Genomic DNA, 21,009 nt, shown 5'->3' on the forward strand with positions numbered 1-21,009 from the left:
GTTCTCTGTGAAGCGTAACTCACAAAATCCTTAAGCATATTTCAGAACACTCAAACAAAATGGCTGGATTTGTGGAAATTATGAAGGTATCACGGTAAAGAAATTAAAAAGCATGGAAGGTCAGTGAAAATGATACATGAAAATTAAAAAGGCAGATATGAGTCAAAAACTACAGTATGCTTGTAAACACTGGCAAATCTGTGAAGTAGCTAGTGTCCCATAAAAAGTGTTAAACAACCAAACACTTAACCCTCTCCTGTCCTCGATTTTCCAGGAAGGAGCTAGGAGTGCTCACTTGAAATTAGTCAGGGCTGAGAGACCAACAGCATTAGGATGTCACAACCATGGATGCAGCAAGATAGATCAGTGCTATCGTGGAGTCTGTGCAACACTGAGGTTACTGGGGGCGTGAAGGGGTAGGGGAGGGAAGGTTTAACTCTACATAAATCCTACTAATATCGCTTTACTTGCACTTTAGTTCAGTGTCAAGACACAAACGATGTCAAGAAGAGAGAAAACTGGGGGCAGGGGAATCTTTAAATATGTGAAAGTGCTTGTGAAAAAGGATGAAATAAACTTGTTTATGTTTATTAGAACAAGAAGCAATAGGGATAAATTGCAGTAAAGGATATTTACATTAAACCACTAGACAACAGAGTGGGATTAAGGAAAATTAAGCATTGGTATACAGTGCCTAGGGAAGTAATGAAACTTTTCACTGGAACATAAAAAAAGGCTTAAATAAACACCATCAAAAGTTTCATGATGGATGATCACTCACTGAAGCAGAGAAGACTTGGAGATTCATCTGAGAAAGGTTACAATGTGTGACCAGGTCTTCCTGGATGCTCATTTTTTCCCCAGAAAGATATTGTTCTGTTTGTGTGAGACTTTGAGATGCAGTCCTCTGAAAATATTTGTCTAAGAGAGGAAGGACCATTTATCTTTTGAAGTCCCTGTTCCTCTCCACTGATCACAGATGCAATCACAGATGACTGGCTTAGTATGGACACCTACTTATTGAATCTGCAAAGTGAGATGAGACAATTACCATCCTTAATGACAAATTGTGTCCTTTCTCACATATTCCTAAATATAACACTCAAATCTCCATTACTCATCCCAACTATAATTACTTGTTGTGCACGTATGAGGTGGCACCCATAACACATAATCATAATGTTATTTATTGTCCTGCATTAGTAATTTAGCACATTATATTTAGATGCCATATGGCCTGATGAAAAATGTAATAAGGATTTCCTATGCAGTGGATAGAAAGCTTCTAGACAATGATTAATATAATCTATTTCACTTTTGCACTGCATTTCTACTAAAAATATCACTGAAGTGTAGGCTATCTCAGGAGAGAAAATGTTATGTTTACATCTAAGACCCAGCCAAAGCTCTGCCGAGATGCAGGTAAGCTACTAACTAGGAATGTAAGTGGTTTTATTTCAGCAGCATCTATGAAAGACTAAGGTGCCTCAGATATATGGTATTAACCACTTGTGTTTCCAAAATCTGCATACAATAACACAGATGCTCAGCTAATCTATAGGAATGTGTGTATTTACATAGAACTCATCCCATCATTGGACTAAAACTGGGTACTTAGGAAATGTCACCACTGTGTCCCACACTGACAGGGAGGAAGTCTGAGCACCCAACTGTGCCCTCTGCTGAATTGCAGCTTTCTCCTTGGGTACCTCTTCAGGTACATCCCCTGCATTCACTCCCGAGATTCCCCCCAAATGGCAGTAAGGCCAAAAACCATTGTATTTGGTTCTCCCAGACCCGTGCTGTCTTCCATCACTATTCCTGCGGGTTCTGCATTGGGCAGATGGACACCACAGGGTACATCCATATGAGATCCAGGGTACTGGGCTGCCTGGCATGGACAGAGCAGTCTGGAGTAGCCCTAAGCATCCTTGGTGTGCATCAGCACGCACCACTGAGCCTTGGGATAGAAAACTACTCTCTCTCTTGTGTGGATACAGACTTTGCAGACACTCGCAAATAATGGCATAGGTTGTCTGCCCATAGAGTTGAGTGAGTCAACAGTGGCACTGGAGACTGCTTTCAGCAGGTAGAAAGGTCCCAAGGACTGTCTCAATAGGAGGGGTTTTTTTTTTGGTATCTGAGCAAAACAGGAACCCAGAAAAAAAATGATAAAAGGTGACAAGGAGAAAGAGCACAGGATTACCTTCCCCATCCTGAGAAATCCCCAGAATATTATTCTCCTGTGCACTTGGAACAACTTATTTTGATAGCCTTTGTTCTTTTGTAACCTGTAATTATGGAAACCTCTATCTTCTATCTTCTAAAGCACAAGTACCCTCATCATACATGTATTTCTACACTATAAAAGGATGTGAAGACTTAAGGCTTTTGTATTGACTTTGGCTGGGATAAAGTTAATTTTCTTCACAGTAGCTGGTGCTGGGCTGTGTTTTGTATTTGTGCTGTAATGACATGGGGATGTTTTGGTTGCTGCTGAGCAGGGCTTACACAGGGTCAAGGCCTTTTCTGCCTCTCACCCCATCCCACCAGTGACTGGGCTGGGGGTGCACATGGATTTGGGAGGGGACACAGCAGGGACAGCTGATCCCAGCTGATCAAGGGGATATCCCAGACCACGGGGTGTCATGCTCAGCATATAAAGCTGGAGGAAAAAAGAAGAAGGGGAGATGTTCAGAGTGATGATGTTGATCTCCCCAAGTAATCATTAAGCATGATGGAGCCTGGTTTTCCTGGGAGATGGCTGAACACCTGCCTGGCTCTGGGAAGTTGTGAATGAATTCCTTAATTTTCTTTGCTTGCTTGTGGGGCTTGTGCATTACCTATTAAACTGTCTTTATCTCAGCCCATGTATTTTCTCACTTTTACTCTTCTGATTCTCCCATCCTACTGTCCAGGGAGTGAGCAAGCAGCCGTGTGGGGCTGAGCTGCCTAAATGGGGTTAAGCCACAACAGGCTCATTTTGTAAATTCATTACATTTATAAATGCATCAAGCATGAAAATTAAATGTAACGCTTCCCCTCCTTTTTTTTTCTTTTAAGGTGACATGAAAAATTATTTGAATGAGGAAATGCATTCAGGAAGACAACAGCATATATATGTTTAACTCCAGCTTAGCATATTGAGGTTTAGCTTTAGCTAATCCTTGTGGATTTTAGCTTCTTCCTTATTTAAATCTTTAGGAATTTTTTTATTCTTACTTGCATGGAAAAGGACCAGAAAAAGGTGAGTACTTTAGCTAAAAGAAGCAATTGGGTAGGTGAAGCTATAGAAGGTCACAGATAAATATAATTAAACAATCTCTTCACAGGTTATTAAGATGCTTACCTGGAATTTAAAAAGCAGCAAAAGATGCAATGCAAAACTATTAAAAACTACTAATAATTCTCTCACCTCATTGGGTTTGTGGCTCACATTCCTAATACATGCTTGTTTTAAAAGAATACTGTTTTGTAACAGGATGGTTAACTCTGTAGCAACATGAAACACCTTAACTGCCAGAGACTGCAAAAGTGTTCTAGTGGTGGACACCAGTAGCATCAAGTCTGTCTGAACTGGAATGAGTTTTAACAATCAGAAAATGAAGCTTTAGTGACATACTAGCAGCTGTGCCTGAGTGGTTTTAGAGATCAGCACACAGGGCAGTTGAACCTCGCTTGTTGTAGTCAGCAGTGCTCCATGTACAAGGAGCAGCTGCTCAGCCTGGAGGTGGGATCCAGCTGCCCAAATGTGTGGGCATTTCATATCTCAGCATCTCTTATGGGTCATATAAGGCATCACTAAAAGGCCAGATTTTCCACTGAATTTGAAAAGAATTTTAGACAACTAGTTCACAAGCAGATGCCTGCATTGTAAACCATTAAAGGTAGGTACACTGCATCCAGCATGTTTGATGAAACATTAGCAGCCCTTGGCTGATGGGTGGGGAACTTCTTAAGCTACTCCGACTTGACTGCAGCTGCTCTATGCTAGTGGCAACACCACGCTTGTAGGCTTCTTTATAAAGTTTGGCACACCTTTTCATGGTACATTTGTAAATACTATAAATAATTCTGTATAAATTATGGCCACTTTTTACACAGATAACAGAGATACATGGCTAGATTATATCTTTCTTACAGTGATGCAAACCATAATAAACTTCCATGACATTTTTGAAACTGTAATGGTATAAAGATAATGTGCTTGAACAGAACGATGCTTAGATACAAGACTCAGTCTCCTTAACTTACATCTTAAACATATCTTTTTCTTGATGACACACTTGGCAAAGAGGTCAACAGTGCATTTCTGTCCCTTGCTAAAGATCATCCCTTCCTCAGATCTGTTTACAAGATCATGCAATTAAGAATATCAGAGACAAAACCTAGGTTAAAAGTTACATCTTCTTTGGTAGGGTTCAATTCAGATGATTTCACCAACCTAGCTGGCAGTACCATCACATCAACCCCTGTACTAGCCCAAGAGACAGACTGGTATGTAAAGCAGAAGGCAAGAACAAGTGCCGAGGGGTGGAGATCAGGTAAGTCAGTTTAGTTACCAAGGAAAAGATGCAAAGAATAGCACAGAAAGGCATTCAAAGTTGAAGAGGCTCCTCTAGATAATTCAGAGCAGAAGCCTAACTAACAGTCTGAACTGCTCTCTGGAGGAGCCTCTCTCACTCCTTCAACTATGCAAGGCATTTAGGGAGACAAGCCTCCTAATTTAGGCATCTAAGTTAGATGTTTAAATGTAGGCAGTGAATATTCCCCCCGAGAATGTCAATGGGATGTTATAATAGTTTAAAACATGTTTCACTGAAGCTGTGATGCCAATGTGTGCTCTTTTATGAGATACTGTTCTTTGTGCTACCGATCCTCTACTGACACAACCATGTTTCTTGTTTATTAGATAAATGAACAACATTAACAGAATGCACATTGTTCAGTGACGGTCTAAATTCTGAAGTTAAAAAAAGATTCCAAATTTTACTCTTAAAATACAAACCAGATTAAGTTGTTCACATGGAAACCACTGCAAATTCCCAGTAGTAATCATTTTAGGGGACCAGAAAGGGAAAATAGATTCTTCACAATGATCACCAGTGTATATTTAGCTTTATTGCTCTCCTCAAACATTTAAAAAAAATGTTTCAATTAGGAGCTTTGATCTGTAATTACATCTTGTCTACATTGCTCTTATCTACTCAGAACTTTTTACATATTCAGAGATGTGGGTTTCAGAGTTTAGCAAAAAATGCCAGAAGTTGTGAAGTTTTTCTTTCAGTGAAGATGCATGGCTTACCTCCTGCCCTGCAAAATCTTGATACTAAGGCACACACCAGAACACCAATTTTCAGAGTGTCTTTCTCCAGTGTAAACATGCTCATTGCCATTGATCACAGCACTATTCAAAGGACTACTTGAGACAGTTGTGGAAGGAATGCTCTTTAAATGTAGCTATCTTCTCTCCTGGATGAATATGTTTACAGGAATGGATTGTTAAAACCAATTCATTTTCTAGTGTCTCACACTGCGGAACTGCAACTAACACGCCTAAGAAATCAAACATGCTGGGCAAGCCATTAATATGTATTAGACTGTGATTTGTTTATTCTAGTGGTTTGAGCATCTACACAATGTGTGCAAATCGCTGCCCAACAGATCCCTGATTTGAAACTGCCACAGCTAAATCAGAAAAACATCTGCAGGGGAATGAGAATAATATATACCAGCATGACTTAAAATGGCTCTGCCTGAGTTAATGGGCTCAACTGATGTAACTGGTTCAAACTATCAAAGCCTACTATCCTGTGGTGTTGCATCCATTTCCACTAAGCCCTCATCCCTTCAATAAACTTGCCAATGGATCATACATGGTATTGCAACTTGTGCACAGAAGCATGTGCTGTGGGTATCGTTAGGTGGGGAGGTGCCAGTCATTTTACATGGGCACACTGGGCAGCTTGCTGCCTGATGAAATCTAGAAAAGCTGACTCTGCCTGCCTTGTGCTCAGCAGAAGCACCAGCTGAGGGTATCTTTGCTACTGTGCTACTTACTACAAAACAAAAAGGAACTTGGTTACACCTCCATCCTTCTGCAAATGTGGCAGAAACTGAGCAGTGAGGCTCAAACTTATTGCAGTGGGACAGACAGTGAAACTCCAGACAGTGAAGCTCCAGACAGTGAAACTCCAGAATGTCACATCTTTAAAAAACAGCTTAAAGTTCACATTTTACCATGAAAGAGTTGTAGGACCAAACAAAAGCACATCACGAGAGATTTTCTCTCAGCTCTCAACCCCAGCAGACGGATTAAGGGAACTTTGCCACTTGATACTGTCTAGTGGTCTGCCACAAAGTCGAGATGCTGTGAATAAACTTTCTTTCCTGGTCCAGGTTTTCACTGAACAGTTGCTGACATCCAGCTCCTTGGGCATGACTACTTTCTCTGAGGTTTCTGTGCAAGTTTCCTCTCTCTTTGTTTTGACTCCTGTAAACTCCTTTCTTATTCCTCTCCAAAAAGTAATACTCCAACATATTAAGTATACTCATAAAAGAAACACAATATCCTAGTTCCTGTTTATTTTTCTAATTTTTGTCCACAGACTCAAAGCAGAACAGGTGGGTTGTTTTCCCAGTGTACTGTGGGCTTGTTTCAACTCACCTCAAAGATCTGTCTTCTCTTCCATCTGTGATTTCCATTAAAGTAACACTGGCCTGTTCTTCATCATTTTAATCAACCAACTTAAAACTGCCATGACAGCTTTCCCTCTCTAGGGCTCTAACAACCCAACACATTGGGTGGGACTCCTGTCACCTACCTTTAGACATCTACAGTGCAAACACATTTACGTTGATCAGATGAGTCTGTTATAAGCACTGGAAAAAAATTAAGCACATTCAAGGCACAATCCACCTTGGTTGAAGCAGGAATTGTATCCCCAAAGTCTTAACTCAGAGACAAAAGTCTACATAACAGATGTCTACATTAACCAGATAAATTAAAACATCCTTGTCTACTCCACCTCTTACCTTCTGGCTTAATTGCAATCAATCCTGTTTGAAAATCAACTGCTTTCTCTTACACTGTTCTCTATTAACAATTCACAGCACTTTGAGATGTGCCTTGTGGGAAGGATGTTGACTAAATCTTTCTCAGGGTTCAGACTCTGAAGTTCTTTTCTAGAAAAATTGGTGGATGTGTCATAGTGGTAAATATAATTCCATAAAAATATCTATGCAGAAGAACAATTACTATGTGTGAATGAAAATTAACAGTCTACTGATGCCTTTACTGACTTGTGCGTAACTTCCCTTGGAAGGGTAATGTCCATGAATATGCAACATGCACCTTCTTCTCCCTACTGCTTCCCTATTGTTTTTCTCTTTTCATTATTACAGCATTTCTCCATATAGCCTGTAAGACCTTTGGTATAGAGTTATGTTTGCATCTGAGCATTAAAGCTTATTATGAAGGCACAATAATTCCTGTAGTCTAGTTAAATATAATTGCAACGGGAAGAGAAGACAGAAGCAGAGGGCAGTTCATAATTCATAGACTTCTCACATGATTTCAACCTTCTCCTTGCAGAACTTTGTGGGTGGGAGGAGGTTAAAAATGAAGCTCTCTGCTACTTTGTGCTAAAAACCTGTGCCAGCCCTCTAGTCAGTGGAATTTATGTAATGATAACCAAATCAATTCAGAAACCAGTTTTGTTAATCTGTCAGAGACCCTAAGAGTGCACAGCTTTAAACTTCTCTGACAGTGTCTGCAATTACTCTAGCTGAAGAGACACTTCTGAACCAAGTCTAATGTTCATGGCAAAAGAGTTACATTAATTTCTATCAGCTTCTGATTGAACTGACTAGAATAAATCAGAGCGAGCGGGCACACAATCAGCTCTGCTGGCAGATTTGCAGATTGCTGGAAAGGGCCATGATAAGTCTCTGGGGTCTGGCTGTGAGTAATGCTCTCCTCCACCAACACAGCTGGATCCTGCCTAACCACACTCACTGACACCCACCATCATCATGTCTTATCCAGAGCTGCTAGGTTTATAGCCTCTATCAAAAAATAAAGAAGTTGTGAGCCATGAGAATATGCTCAAAGTAGAACGAGCTTCAGTGGCTTAAGGTGTCACTTCCCCTCCCAGCAATTTCCTACCTCCTCTTTGCCTGATATTACTGCCTCACAGCAGAGCTGGTGGAATGACACACACACACACACTAGTCCCAGCTGCTTCAACACAAGGTCCTGCAAATTAGCCTAAACTGCTAATAAAATGACTTTAACATCATATTTTGCATTAAAATGGCTTAAAAACATTACTGGTTTTCAGTTCAGGGCCTGCTGTGAAGGCAGGAACCTTCAGTAAGGAGGTCAGGGAAGCAGTATCTTTTGCAGAAGTCCAGCCAGATTTGCTCAAATTTGACCCAGCAATAGGAAAGACTAAGAAATTTCACACTTAAAGTTATCATTCTTATGGCTTACTAACAGGTTTATGAACTTCTGACTGTCTGGCTGGACTAGATGACCTTCTGAGGTCCCCTCCAACATGAATTACCCTATACACCTAGTGTGTGTGGCCAGGAACCTGAAGACACAGTTCTTCCTGCTGACACAGTCACAGCCTATCTTGGCAAACTGTGGAGACCCATGCTTACCAAACTTTCTCTCAGAGTGGTCAAAATAAGTTGACACTGGTATTGTTCTGGTGTTGAAAAAGTGCTTTTCAGAAGGGAGGTCAGCTGTAGCATGGGGACCCTCTGCCACTAAGAAGCAGCCCTGCTCGACTCAATGGTTACTAGAAGAAGGGATGGGGAAAAAAAAAACCCAACCAGACAAATGGAGATTACACCCAAATAACCAGCCTTCTCTGAGTCACAATTTCCTAGCTGGGGGACACAATCCTCAGACAAAGCACTTCACGTGTTGCCTAATGTGGTAAGAGGTACATAGTCTTGTGAGAAAAGGGATATTATGGAAGTGCTGGGATGAGGCTGCTTATCATCTGCTCTCCCCTAGAAAGGCTGAACTCTGTAAGGTCTGCACAGCATCTATGCTTTTGTGTATGTGAAAAACCAGCAGGAATTGATGTCATGGGCAGGCAAGTTTGGAGAAATCTGGAAAAGGGAGAAGCCAGAGTTGCAGCTGTTATGAATTCATCACGATTTTGGCCCCGGTTCCAAAATCCTCACAAAGACATAAGAATCTCCACATGATTTTGAGGGAAGCAAGATCTGTAGATATATGAGTGACACATTCATGCATGCTGTATTGTTTAAGAGGCATACTGAGCTTTTAGTTTCAATCCCTGCTCTTTCACTTGTGTCAGTTAGCATTTCTGAGAACCTTATTGTGAGATACAACCTCATGCTGCTGCCTTAAAGAAACAACAACAATAGAAATTTTCTGGAGAAATAGTGTGCTACTATCAGGTGTGATCACAAGATCATCATCACTAGGACACTCTCAGAGCTATCACAAGGCAGTTTCAGCAGTAAGGGCCCTCTGCAGTGGTGCAGCTGCACACAGAAACACAGCTCAGCTCCACTGGGCTGCAGATTCAATGGGCTGCTCCTGCCTCCACATCTCCTCTGCCTTCCTTGTGCCTGCAGCAGCTCCACAGACTCAGCTAATTCGGGAACTTTCAGTTCCAGCTGAACTCGGTTAATTTTTTGGAGGAGCAAACTGGCTCTCCACCAGATCAGATCCCAGGCTTGCCTTGCCAGATGGCATCAACAGTGTTACTGCGGTGTAAATAACAAACAGGAAGGCATATCCTTGATCAGAGAGGAACGCAGGACTGCCCCTTTCGGTGGCAATACAGATACAAGCTGTCTTGCATTAACCGTGAAATTACATCCTTAGAAAGGTTTATAACTGCATGGCTCCCCTTGCAGGGCACCAGGCTGCTTGTATTAACAGTGAGTAAGCTGCACGTTTCAGAAACGCTAGGTAACATTCACCCTCAGGTGACACAAACTGGGTGGTGCCACCCTGTGAGACTGCCTCTGATCGCCAAATACCACTTTGGTACAGGAACAGGGCAAATCCCTAAATCTGTTCCTTTATGGTACTATAAAAGTGTATTACACTGCTAGAACAAAGATGGTCCAGTGCCCTTCTGCATGCCCGCACAGGACAAACGTATGCTCTGCATTTCCCAGACACTCCCACAGACGAGGTGGAGGTACACGAGGTTTGCATTCAGAGCGTGAATGAGCTCTGATGTGTATTCAGAGCTCTTCTCGCTGGTTTCAGCTGCAAGGACACGACGCAAGGGCAGAAACTGATGCACAGGAAGCTCCAGCTGAACATGAGGAAGGACTTTTTTACTGTTCAGTGACCGTGCAATGGAACAGATTGCCCAGAGTGCTTGTGGAGCCTCCCTCACTAGAGCTATTCAGGAAGGCTCTGGACGCAATCCTGCGCCATGTGCTGTGGCACGGCCCTGCCGGAGCAGGGAGTCTGGACCAGATGCCGCACTGGGGTCCCTTCCAGCCTGACGCACCCCGTGACTCTGTGTTTTCAGCCTCCCCGCCCCGAGCCCCGGCGCAGCACAGCGCAGAGCACGGCGGGCTCAGCAGCCAGCCCGGCCGCTGGGCTCCGGCACTCCCTCCCTGCTGCCCGGCCGGGCCCCGCGCCGCTCCAGCTCCCGCAGCGAGCGGGCCGCTCTCCGCCCGCCTCCGCCTGGGATGCTCAGCGCGGAGCCCTGCCCAGGGCTGCTAAACGCGGGCTGGGCGGCGGCGCCCGCAGCCATCGCCGGCGGTGCCGCGGCGTTTCCCTTTCCTTTAGGAAAATCCCTTTTCCCCGCCGGCAGGACGAGGCGGAGGCGCTCCGGAGGCCGGAGCGGCGGTGCCGTCCCCTCCCCGCGCCCGCCGCCGCCGCCATGGCAACCGCCCGTCGCCGCGCGCGCGCACCCCCTTCTCCGCCCGCCCCCCCGCGCCTCTCCCCCCCCGGCCCCGCTCTGACAGAGCCGCAGCGCTGCGCCCCCTCCCCGCGACGCTCCCGCCCGCGGACACGCACCCCCGGCTCTCCCAGGTAACGGCAGGGCCCGGGAACGGGGCAGCCCCTCACGGCGCTGCTGCCCGCGGCGGGCGGCGGCGGCTCGGACCCCGCCACGCCGAGAGAGGCGGCGGGGGTGGGGGGGAAAGCAGCGGTAGAGGCTGGAGGAGGGCGGGGGCGCCCCCCATCTCCCGCGGAGCGTGCCGGGAAGTGTAGTCCGCGCCCCCCCGCCGGGCGCTGGGGGCTGCCGGGAGAAGCGGCGGGAGGGAACTACAGCCCCCAGCGCTCTCGGCGGATGGGGGGGGAGAGAGATAGGTGCTGCGGTGGGGAGCCCTATGGGGACGGGAGGTTCCCTCTGAACGAGGGCGCTGAGGCGGCTCTGCCCCGGAACAGCGAGGGAGAGGAGCCCCAGTGCCGCTGCCGGGGCGGGAGGGGCTGGAGGGAGGGACGGTGCGGCAGGGCCGGCGGGAAGGGTGGGCGCAAGGGCGGTGCGGCTGCAGAGGGGAGGCACGGGGTAGGGCAGTGAATGGGGGGTGGGTGCGGGAGAAACACGGGTGGGTGCCTACCGTGAGGTGAGGATGGGTTGGGGGCATCTGGATGCCTGTGGGGGAGAGAAAGAATACAAGGGAAGGTGCACATGGGAGGATGGATGGATGGATGGATGGATGGATGGATGGATGGATGGATGGAGATGTGCTGGAGGAGGAGTGGTGGAGCAGATGGACGGAGAGCTGTGCAGAAGGCCGAGCAGCCCGGAGGCTGGGAATGGGTACCAAGGAGGCAATGGTCAGAGGGAGCTCTGGAAAGTTTCCCCAGCCAGTTTGCGTTTATGGTTTCCAGTTTCACGTCTTCTACAACGCTTGGGCTCTGATGAGCTTGTTGCAGTAGGTGGTCTGGACACAGTGTTACTTTTTAAAAATTATTCTGCTACATTTCTATTTTTTTCCCCAAAAAATCTGTCATGATGTCAGCATTTGTCCCTTTTCTCTCTCCATTTCTTCTCCTGACAGTTCTGTGTTATTCTTTATCTTGTGTTCTCTAACAGTCACGAGGGAGAATAAAATTACAGTTTTTCTATATATCATACTTAAAATACACGTGTTTATGATTGGTATATAAGGGGGTGTCATTTTTTCTTCCCGAAAATCTGTATCTTAAAAGCATCAGTGCATTAGTACTCCCTTGTGTAATAATATTGAATGTCTATTCCTACTACAGTTTCACATTTCACAGAGATAGGTTTCTTTCCAATGAATGCTTGATTGCAGCTGCAGATTGTTGAGCAGTTTCCTTTTTCTTCCTTTCCCCCCCACCCCTATGTCAGCTGTATCCTAGACAGGCTTCAGCTTCTTTCAGGTCCTGCTGCTTGCCACACTGCAGAAGGGAGCATTGCAGCTGCAGAGTGCTTCCAGGGTGCCTGGCTCTTGGAGATTTGGGCTTTTGAGCAGGTAATGGGGAAAAATAGTTCCTGCCCTGACGTAATCCCAATCAAAAGACTGTGAAATAAATGGAATACAAGAAAAAAAAAAAGATAGGCTTTTATCTGGTTTTCTTTGTAATTAATTAATTAAAAAAAAGCTGATTCTTCTGGGGATGAACTGAGAAATCTGAAGACTTGGTGTCTATAGCACTAACAGCAATATGCATATAAATGTATATTTTAAAAAAATGTATGCTATTCTTTTTAAGTAATACAAATCCTTAGTCCTAAAGAGCCAATTCTTTGAAATTCAGAGTGGAGTTCAAGAGGTGGAAAAGTATTCAGCTCAAAAGTCAGGGTTATAAACACCTGTGTGAGTGTATTAAACCTCCAATTATTCATGGAAAGCTTATCTGGAATGCAGCTTGCCTGAACTGGAATGGAGCAGCAGCAGCACAGCACTCCACTCTTTGTGGAGCTGGCTGTGGTCTGGTACGGGGGGAACACGGGAGTGCTGTATCCAGGGCCAGGTGCAGGAGCAGTTCCACTGCCTTTCTTGGCACAGAGCCCGACCTAAGAAACGCTCTGAACCCGAGCTGGCTCTGTGCAGACCCATCTTGGGAGCCTTTGGTGGCATGTTTGCTCTACCAGAAGTGCTTACACACTGATATGCAGAGGAGCAAGTGGCTCCACAAAGGACCAGAAGGATTATTGACTCGGGCCGGGTTCCACTTTGTTGAGTTCCAGACAGGCCCTACAGAATCCTTCAGGTCTCTGGGCCCTGCATCCTGTCAGAGGAGGGGTTGACTGATCATGGGCCTGGGTTTGATTTGTTACTAATGCCAGAAGCCCTGGAGGCTGTGCTGGAGAGGAGAGAGGTGAGCAGCCAGTCAGGGTCCAGGAGGGCTAAGATGGAGCAGAAGCTGGTGAGCCTGTCACTGCCTGACCCGTGTGTGTATGGAGTTACACTCCCCAGAGTGCCCCACAGCATTTGTTTTAGCTCTTTTCGCTACCCAGCCTTGCTAATGAACACCTCATTACCCCAAGGATGGTGATGGGCCCATATGGATGTGTCTGAAACTGGTGTATGAGGTGCTTGGAGAAGGATACGGTTCACACTCAGTTTTACCAATGGCACAGCCGTCTCTGATTCTCCTTTCTGCTTCTTCAGAGAACTGTACTTGAAAGGCTCTGCAAATGGCTATTTCATTCTCCAGGATGCTTTCTGTTTGGTTCACCAAACTAATGAAATCTCTAATTTAAATCTCTAAATTAATCTTTAATTAAAAGACTGGCCACCTATTTAGTGTTTTCTTATGAGTTTACTTTTAACTTGTGGTGAATGTCTTTACTTCATTTGAAGATTATTTTTTTCACTTGCACTCAAAGTAATTCTCTGTTTCAAGTTAAGAATGCTCACAAAAATAGTTTGAGGCCTGCATGCATGCTTCTTCTCCTTCCCACTTCCATACACATTTCCCCATTAACTCCATGTCTGCTATTGCAAAACAGTTTCAATGCAAGAGGCCAAAAACCAGTTAGCAGAAAGCAATTGACTGAATTAAAAGATCCCTTGGTGCTGGGTTTCCTGGACCATGGTATATATATATGCGTGTGTGTGTGTGTGTGTGTGTGTTTTATCTGATTGCTGCTGCTGCTGTTGTAGTCAGCCTTGTCACTGCTAATGCACACTGCAAAAAGAAAAAACAGCACTGGCATAACACATTTCTCATCTTTGATTCATTTACATGTAGTTTAAATTCAAATCTGCTGGAACTGAGCCATGTCTTTACTTATAGATATGTTTTTAACAGGAGTTGTGATCCTGTGAAGTCATGATTGTTAGTTTTCACACCAGTCCATGGGACTACAGCTGCATGTTCAAACAAAGCCATGTTAACAGGGAAAGATGGATTTAGCTGTGGAACTTGGCAAGCCTTTTGTTTGTTTGTTTTTTATCTGACAATAATCAGTTAAAATGTTGGTTTTGTCATGCAAACGTAATGTCTGGAGCATCAGCAATTGCTTCTGAACAGGGACAGACAGTTATTGGCAATGAAGATCAGTTGTTCTGCATCCAACACCAAAACGAGAGATAATCTTTATAATAAAGCAGGAAAGACTTATTTAATTTATTTTAATTATTGCATTTTTAATATCTTATTCTTAAAAATCACATAAAATGTATCAAGCACGTAAAAAAATACAGTCTGTATTTCTGTTAGAAATAGAATTCTGTAGGCTTCTAGTAGGAGTCACATGTCATGCGGGGAAAAACACTTTTTTTGTTCCTCTGACAATGTTCCAGTTAGTGTTGCTGTTTATGCTTTCTCAGGTAAAGCATTGTCATATTGTTACATGTCTCTGTTTTAACAATTTTTAAGTTTGAAGAGAAGACTGAAAATCAGATCATTGTGCTATTTTAAATGAAGACATAATTGAGGGAGAGAGACCTATTTGAAACTGATCAAAGTTGGCTTACAAAACCGATATGGCTGTAACTTAAGAGGGGCAGTTTTCAATTAACTGTAACAAAAAACTTGCAAGCAGTAAGAGGAATTTGAAAAAAAAACAACTTCAGTTTATGACTTAGACTCTGATAATGGAACTGGTTGCACGTGAAAACTGTATAAATACAAAAATCAAACCCTCTTAATAATGGACTTCTCTTCCTTGCTTTGCTCTCTGTGGCAATTGACCTGTTGTGGGATTGTGCAGTGGCAGAGAGTTATCCTGGCTCTGCCTTGTACAAGTGGAGAATGTGCAGTCATACCTCAGTCATAAGCACTGTGTTCAGAAGATGGTGCCTAACAGTGTGACTCTCTGTCTTGTGACATTAGTTGTAACTCTTACATTGCATTTCGGGATGCCCAACATCACGCACGGCTGATTTACAGAAAATGAGAAACAGGGTTAGTAACCAATCTTCATCAGCTTATGTCCAGACCTTTCCAGATGTTCAGCTGTCCAGTCAGCAGTACTGCAGGGCTGCCATGATGTGAGAGCATATGTCCAGCAATCTCAGGAAGCTGTGGAATGTTTTTGTTTTGCCTGGACAAAATTTTGATCTGAGAAAGACACATGTCCAGGAAAATGCACATATGGTATAGACCTCTCAGTGGGGAATTAACATCTGATTTGGAGAAAAGTCTGATTAGTAGGTATTAAATAAGGCTTGAAACAATGAGAATAAAACAAAAGTGTCTAACAGCTCATTTAATGAGAGTCCTCCATCCTGGCAAGAGTCAAGGGCTTGTGGAGAAAATGGGATTCAGTGGTGTCACTGGTTGTGTCAAAACACATACATAAAAGAGACACATAAAGATAGCAGATGCCTTCCATTTTGGCACTTGCAGAGTGAATGTTTGGGATCAAGCAAGAGGAAAAGCCCTGCTGCAGACCCCCTCTACAGGGAAGAGCATTTTCTGCCTCTGGTAACACTGTGGTGAGATACTGCTGAGAGAGGTGGTTTGAAGGGGGCCAGTCCTGAATCCATTCCCACTGGTGTTGCACACAAGTTTGGAATAGTGTGCTAAGCTGTCCCCCTTTACCTGTCATTCACACAGTCACTGTATCTGCCCATGGATATGTTTGTGTGTATAATGCTTTGATGTTAAAGTAGAGACTGTCTTTTGGATCTTGCTCAATTGTGCATTGCTTTAGTTCTGGGAGAAAAATTCTTTTCTGACCCTAGATAGGGATCAGCTCAGCTTATGCTCTGAAGAATAGAGATTAATATCCCCTGTGACCTTTTAGCCTGGCTGCTGCAGGGTTTTTAACAAGTGGGTTTAAGACCCCACGTGTGGCAGCTACGCTGACATGAATGTCTGTAATGTCTCTTCTTGTCAATGATCCGTGAACTGAGGAATCTCCAAGGATATCTTGACTTGCAGTGGAGCTGTTACGGTCTAGTGCAGAAGAGAACCACACAATGGTAGAATGAAAAGCTGGTGTCACAAGTAGTGTGTAAGTTGTTCTAAATGTACTTGACAACTGTTGTCCCTGGCTGTATATTTACTTAAAAGATGTGGCTGTGGTATGGTAGGAAAATTAAATACCTAAACAAAGCTCCAGATAACAAACAACAAAATTATTTATTTATGATTAATGTATTTCTGGTTCCTTGGATGTCTCTGATGTTGTATGAACTCTATGATACTATGTAGAATAGATAATAGTGAGTGCATAGCATGAAAAGGTCCTCACCTAGTTGTAGTTACTTCTCCCTCCCTCCCTCCCCATCCCTGACATTGAAGAATGGGATGACCAGAAAACAAAAGAGGAAATAATTCCTTCAAAACATTTTTTCCCTTGATTTTGGACTTACTGTTTTGATTTGCTTTGGATATTCTGAAGTAACATTACCTTCACTGGTGTGCATAGGAGGCTTGTAGTTTGTTTAAACCATTTTTAGCATTAGTTTTAAATAGCAGTAGAATCTCAGAGAACTGCTTAGGATTCCAAGAAAGCACTGGTTTAGGGCTGAAGCCTACAGCTGCTGTTTCAAATAAAGCTCAGGTAAATGGGTGGCATTATATTTACCTTTTCAAGCTATATGACACCTTTGGTATCTAGGGTAGGTAATAAGTAAAAACTGAAGTGCCTGAATCCACAAGAAAGATCCAGGGGCTTTTGTCAGTCTAGCTCTGGAGGTATTGACCTCTCAGGAGGTACATAGGTGTACATCCACCAGCCTCCTTCCATGCTCCAAGTTTCAGTGCTGTCAGTGTTTTATAAGCTCTTCAGTGTGGCACACCAAGCATCAAGCTCATGCATAAGCTTTGGCATCACAAGCATGAGGCTAGAGGCCTCCATACTCTTGGTAGCTGGAGGAAATGGGAGAGTCTTGTTTGGTTTGCTCCTGCAATTTTAAAACTGTGTACATTTTTCTGCTTCCTGCCTCTCATCTTCCTTGTCCTGGAGTGGGCACATGTTTGCATGGCTCCTATGGCTTGCCTCCTGCCTGTGAGTTGACCCAGCTCCCACCACAGACAGAGATGAGGAGGTTGTCTCCTCTGGTGAGCAGGGGACTCTTCTGGAATTAAGGGGAGTTGGTTGTGAATATCAGTCCTCTAAAGGCAAAAGAGAGTTAAATATGCCCAGAGGGTGGGAACTAGCTGTAATAAGGAGCAAGGAGAGATTGCAAAGCAAGTGTTTACTGTTTAATGGATTTCTAGGAATTAAATTCAGCAGTTCCTTAAAAGTGTTTTATTTACTTGCTGTCTTTCACTACATATGCAGAAAACCTCCAGAGATTTGAGGAATGTTTTTCTTAATGGTGACAGGCTGGTTGTGAAGCAGATCCTAACCTGGATGTGTTTGAAGACAGGTCAATGGCTTCTGCCCCACATGGTGTTCTGTTCATTTATAAGCTGACTCATGAGATCTGAATGGGTCATAAACTATCTTCAGTTCCTATCATTTTATGCATTTCCTGTGCAATGTGGGTGACATCACTTTTTTTTCCTATTAGTGACAATCTTCTGTATTTAAAAATTAAATTATCTTAGTTGCTGCTAATCCAGATCTTGGTAATGATGTATCCTGCCTATGTCAGGAAACAAAATAAGGGTTGTCACCCTTTCCACCTTAGATTTTCTCCTGCCCAGTAGTTTACAACAGCCAGCAGGAATGCTGTGCAAGCTGAAATGTGCAGCACAGCATGAGGACAAGTAAAGCCCCAGTAAGTCCTGCTGTGCTTGGTGGAGTGTCAGCTGCAGGGTAGCAGCATGTTCTTGCTCTCAAAGTCATCAGCCGCATGCAAGCTGTGTGACCTGTGGGTTTAAGTGAGGCTGGCGGTTTCCATGGCTTTGTTGCAGGGAGCAGGAGTGATGAGATGATGAGCAGACCTGGTGTGCAGCTCTAGGCAGCAGTTGGGACCATCAGTGTGGCACCGTTGGGATGGGCAGCGGGTGTTTACTCAGGGCAGAATGAATTTCCCGTGGATGTCTGTTTAACTTGTCAGGGGTTTGAATTTTGCTAAGCACAAGGGAATACAAAAGCATTAGACACATCCTCCTTAATGCCATCTTGCTCTTGTCTTGTCTGTTTATAAAACCTACTAACATTTTTATAACCCACTAGTATGTAAAAGGTTGCTTCTGCCTGTTCTGGCTTCTGTCTGCTACCACCTGTTCCTTTTGTGTGCACTCCTATAGCATGGGCTGTTTTCAGCTGTGTAGTCTGAACTGTGTTTGTATCCCTCATTCCCAGTTTCTTCTTCACCTCCTTGGTCTTGCCAAACCCTTGATACAACTAGTGGACCCCACTCCAGAGCTGACCTCCTCCCTCTTGTTCAGTGCAACTCTGCATTGCATAGCTATGAATTGCAGTTTTTTATTTTTCATTTCCAGAGGTTTATATCTCAGTGAATGTCAGGGACCCCACACATACTGAGAGCACAAGGGAAAGGAACTGATGCTCTTTTTCTGTGGTGGGGACCTAAACTTTGGGTCACATGAGATTCAGGTAAAACAGCAGGCACTGCTTCAATCCTGAACCTTAAATACAAACCTATCTGAATTCTGAATGTCTGGGTTATTGCTTTCTTGACAGGTTACTGGGAAAAGCTGGGCTATGGGTTTGCCTTAAAGTCATGCAATTTGAGGACTAGGGGAAGATTGTACTTTGGGAATCACTGTTCTAAGAAATGTTAAATTTGGATTGCTAACTGCCATAAATCCTGAAGTGACATGTTAAATTTAATGAAAAAATTCAAGTCAGCAGGTGGATGTTGGAGTACTTTGAAAGAATATTTAAACAGAATGAGGCTCTCAACTTCATCTATAGTAGAGCAGTCATTCAACCATATCATAATCTCATTAGGGTGAGGGCTCTTGAAAGTGTGAAGTGCAGACATCCCTGATGCTGGTTGGCACATTTAGGCATGTATGTAATATAACAGAATAAAAAGCAATTTAATGCCTCGTGTGATTTGGGATTCACAGCTGATGGCTGCTAATACATTGTGGTGATCTACAAATTAAAGTTGAGTTTGTTAGTTTCAGTGTGGGAAGGGCATTTAATTTTGTTGCATTAATTTAACAGGATTGAGGCCAAAGGCAGCAAAGAAGTTGTGGTTTTAATCACTATAAAAGAATTACAATTCATGATCTGAAACCTTAGGCTAGTAAAGAGATACTCCAGACATAAATGGTTATAGAAGAGCAGGACTGGATGGGAGCAGCGTTGGAAAGACACTATTCAGCTATGAGAAAAATTATAAAACTAAAGCATCACTGTCTGAATTATTCTACAGCATGTAAAATTCATTTTTTCTGGTAATTATGTTCTCTTTTAGATTTCTGAGTGAAGATGAATTTAGCAGAGATTTGTGATAATGCCAAAAAAGGAAGAGAATATGCACTCCTTGGGAATTATGACTCTTCTATGGTGTATTATCAGGGTGTCATCCAGCAAATCCAGAGACATTGCCAGTCGATCAGAGATCCAGCAATTAAGGGCAAATGGCAACAGGTAGGGTGAAATAACATTGACCATATTCTATTACTTGATATTTGAAAACCACACTATACCTCCCAAACCCTATAAGATGCAGAGGACTTACATTTCAGTGATGTTGGCAAAAGTTGTACAATATTTTGTTGATATTCATGGGAAAATATTTTTCATGGTGTTCAAAAGGAATTCTATTGTTCTAACTGAATCAATTCTTCTGTTGTCACTTAGGATGTTTGTCTAATTCCTTGTCTGTTTCTCTCCGCATACTCTCTGTGACTGCATACTTTTGAAAAAATTGAGAACTTTCTTTTCCCCTTGTATCTTTTGGCCATCTAATATCCAGTAAACTAAAATGTGAGTGGGTGGTTTAGCATCACTAGAATTGTTGTCTGACTATAATGACACTAAATGTACCCTAAATGTACACTAAATGACTATAGTGTACAAATTTGGATCAGGTTTCTACAACTGCGAGTCATACTCTTAGCCTGAATCTTGCACACATCTATCTCCCTGCTAGACAGAGTACTGTTGAAACTGTGGAAGTAATCTGCAGGTGAAACATAAGAACCCCATCTATTTTTATTATTTTCAGTATTTAAGTCTTCATCACATTTTTTAGCCCATTTTTCATGGTACAAACTGTGTTCTATAAACATAAAAAGGAGGAAAACCATATAAAGATGTTTCCAAGAATAAAGAATTCATGTTGCTTAAAGACTATGTTTTGAAAGAATAACGTATCTCCTATGAAAGATACAATTTTACAGTAGGTAGCTAAAGAGATGATTTCAGTAAGAGTTTTTCTAAATATATGTTTAAATGATATCACCTAAAAACAGAAGCAAATCTTCCTTTTTAATGCAGCAGATGATTTGTTTATAGGTTTGTGTTTGAAACTTCTGACACTAACATAGAGTATTTTGTGCACTGATAAGTACAACACTGTTAACAATCACTTTGTAGAAATAGTACTATTCATAGGTGTTTATCATAGAACTGTAGAAGTCTGTCTATGAAGAGCTTGTCTGCAAAGCGTGTGCCTTTACATCCAGCAGAGATAGTTTTCCTGGTAATGTAGTAAGCTGGGTGTTGTGTAGGAGACATTCACATTCAA

The 21,009-nt window shown here is 43.2% G+C and overlaps 1 protein-coding gene and 1 long non-coding RNA gene across 6 annotated transcripts in view; one reads left to right on the plus strand and one right to left on the minus strand.

The window, feature by feature from the left end:
- The window catches only part of LOC139593262 (uncharacterized), a 76,097-nt gene extending 64,739 nt beyond the window's left edge, over nucleotides 1-11,358 (minus strand). Inside the window, exon 1 of one of the 4 annotated variants that reach the window (XR_011680234.1) lies at nucleotides 11,033-11,357. This is a non-coding gene — a long non-coding RNA (uncharacterized lncRNA). Of the gene's footprint in view, nucleotides 1-11,032 lie in introns of all 4 variants that reach the window. The other 3 variants (XR_011680235.1, XR_011680233.1, XR_011680236.1) reach the window with 3 other exon arrangements.
- The window catches only part of KATNAL1 (katanin catalytic subunit A1 like 1), a 39,700-nt gene continuing 29,634 nt past the window's right edge, over nucleotides 10,944-21,009 (plus strand). Inside the window, exons 1-2 of one of the 2 annotated variants that reach the window (XM_071433973.1) lie at nucleotides 10,944-11,047; nucleotides 19,732-19,907. In XM_071433973.1, coding sequence (XP_071290074.1) covers nucleotides 19,746-19,907 — 162 coding nt within the window. In that variant the 5' untranslated portion in view covers nucleotides 10,944-11,047; nucleotides 19,732-19,745. Of the gene's footprint in view, nucleotides 11,048-12,337; nucleotides 12,460-19,731; nucleotides 19,908-21,009 lie in introns of those variants that run through there. The other variant, XM_071433974.1, reaches the window with a different exon arrangement.

The sequence above is a fragment of the Agelaius tricolor genome, unplaced genomic scaffold, assembly GCF_023055355.1.
Source record: "Agelaius tricolor isolate 1412-34295 unplaced genomic scaffold, bAgeTri1.0.p SCAF_9, whole genome shotgun sequence".
Taxonomy (NCBI): domain Eukaryota; kingdom Metazoa; phylum Chordata; class Aves; order Passeriformes; family Icteridae; genus Agelaius; species Agelaius tricolor.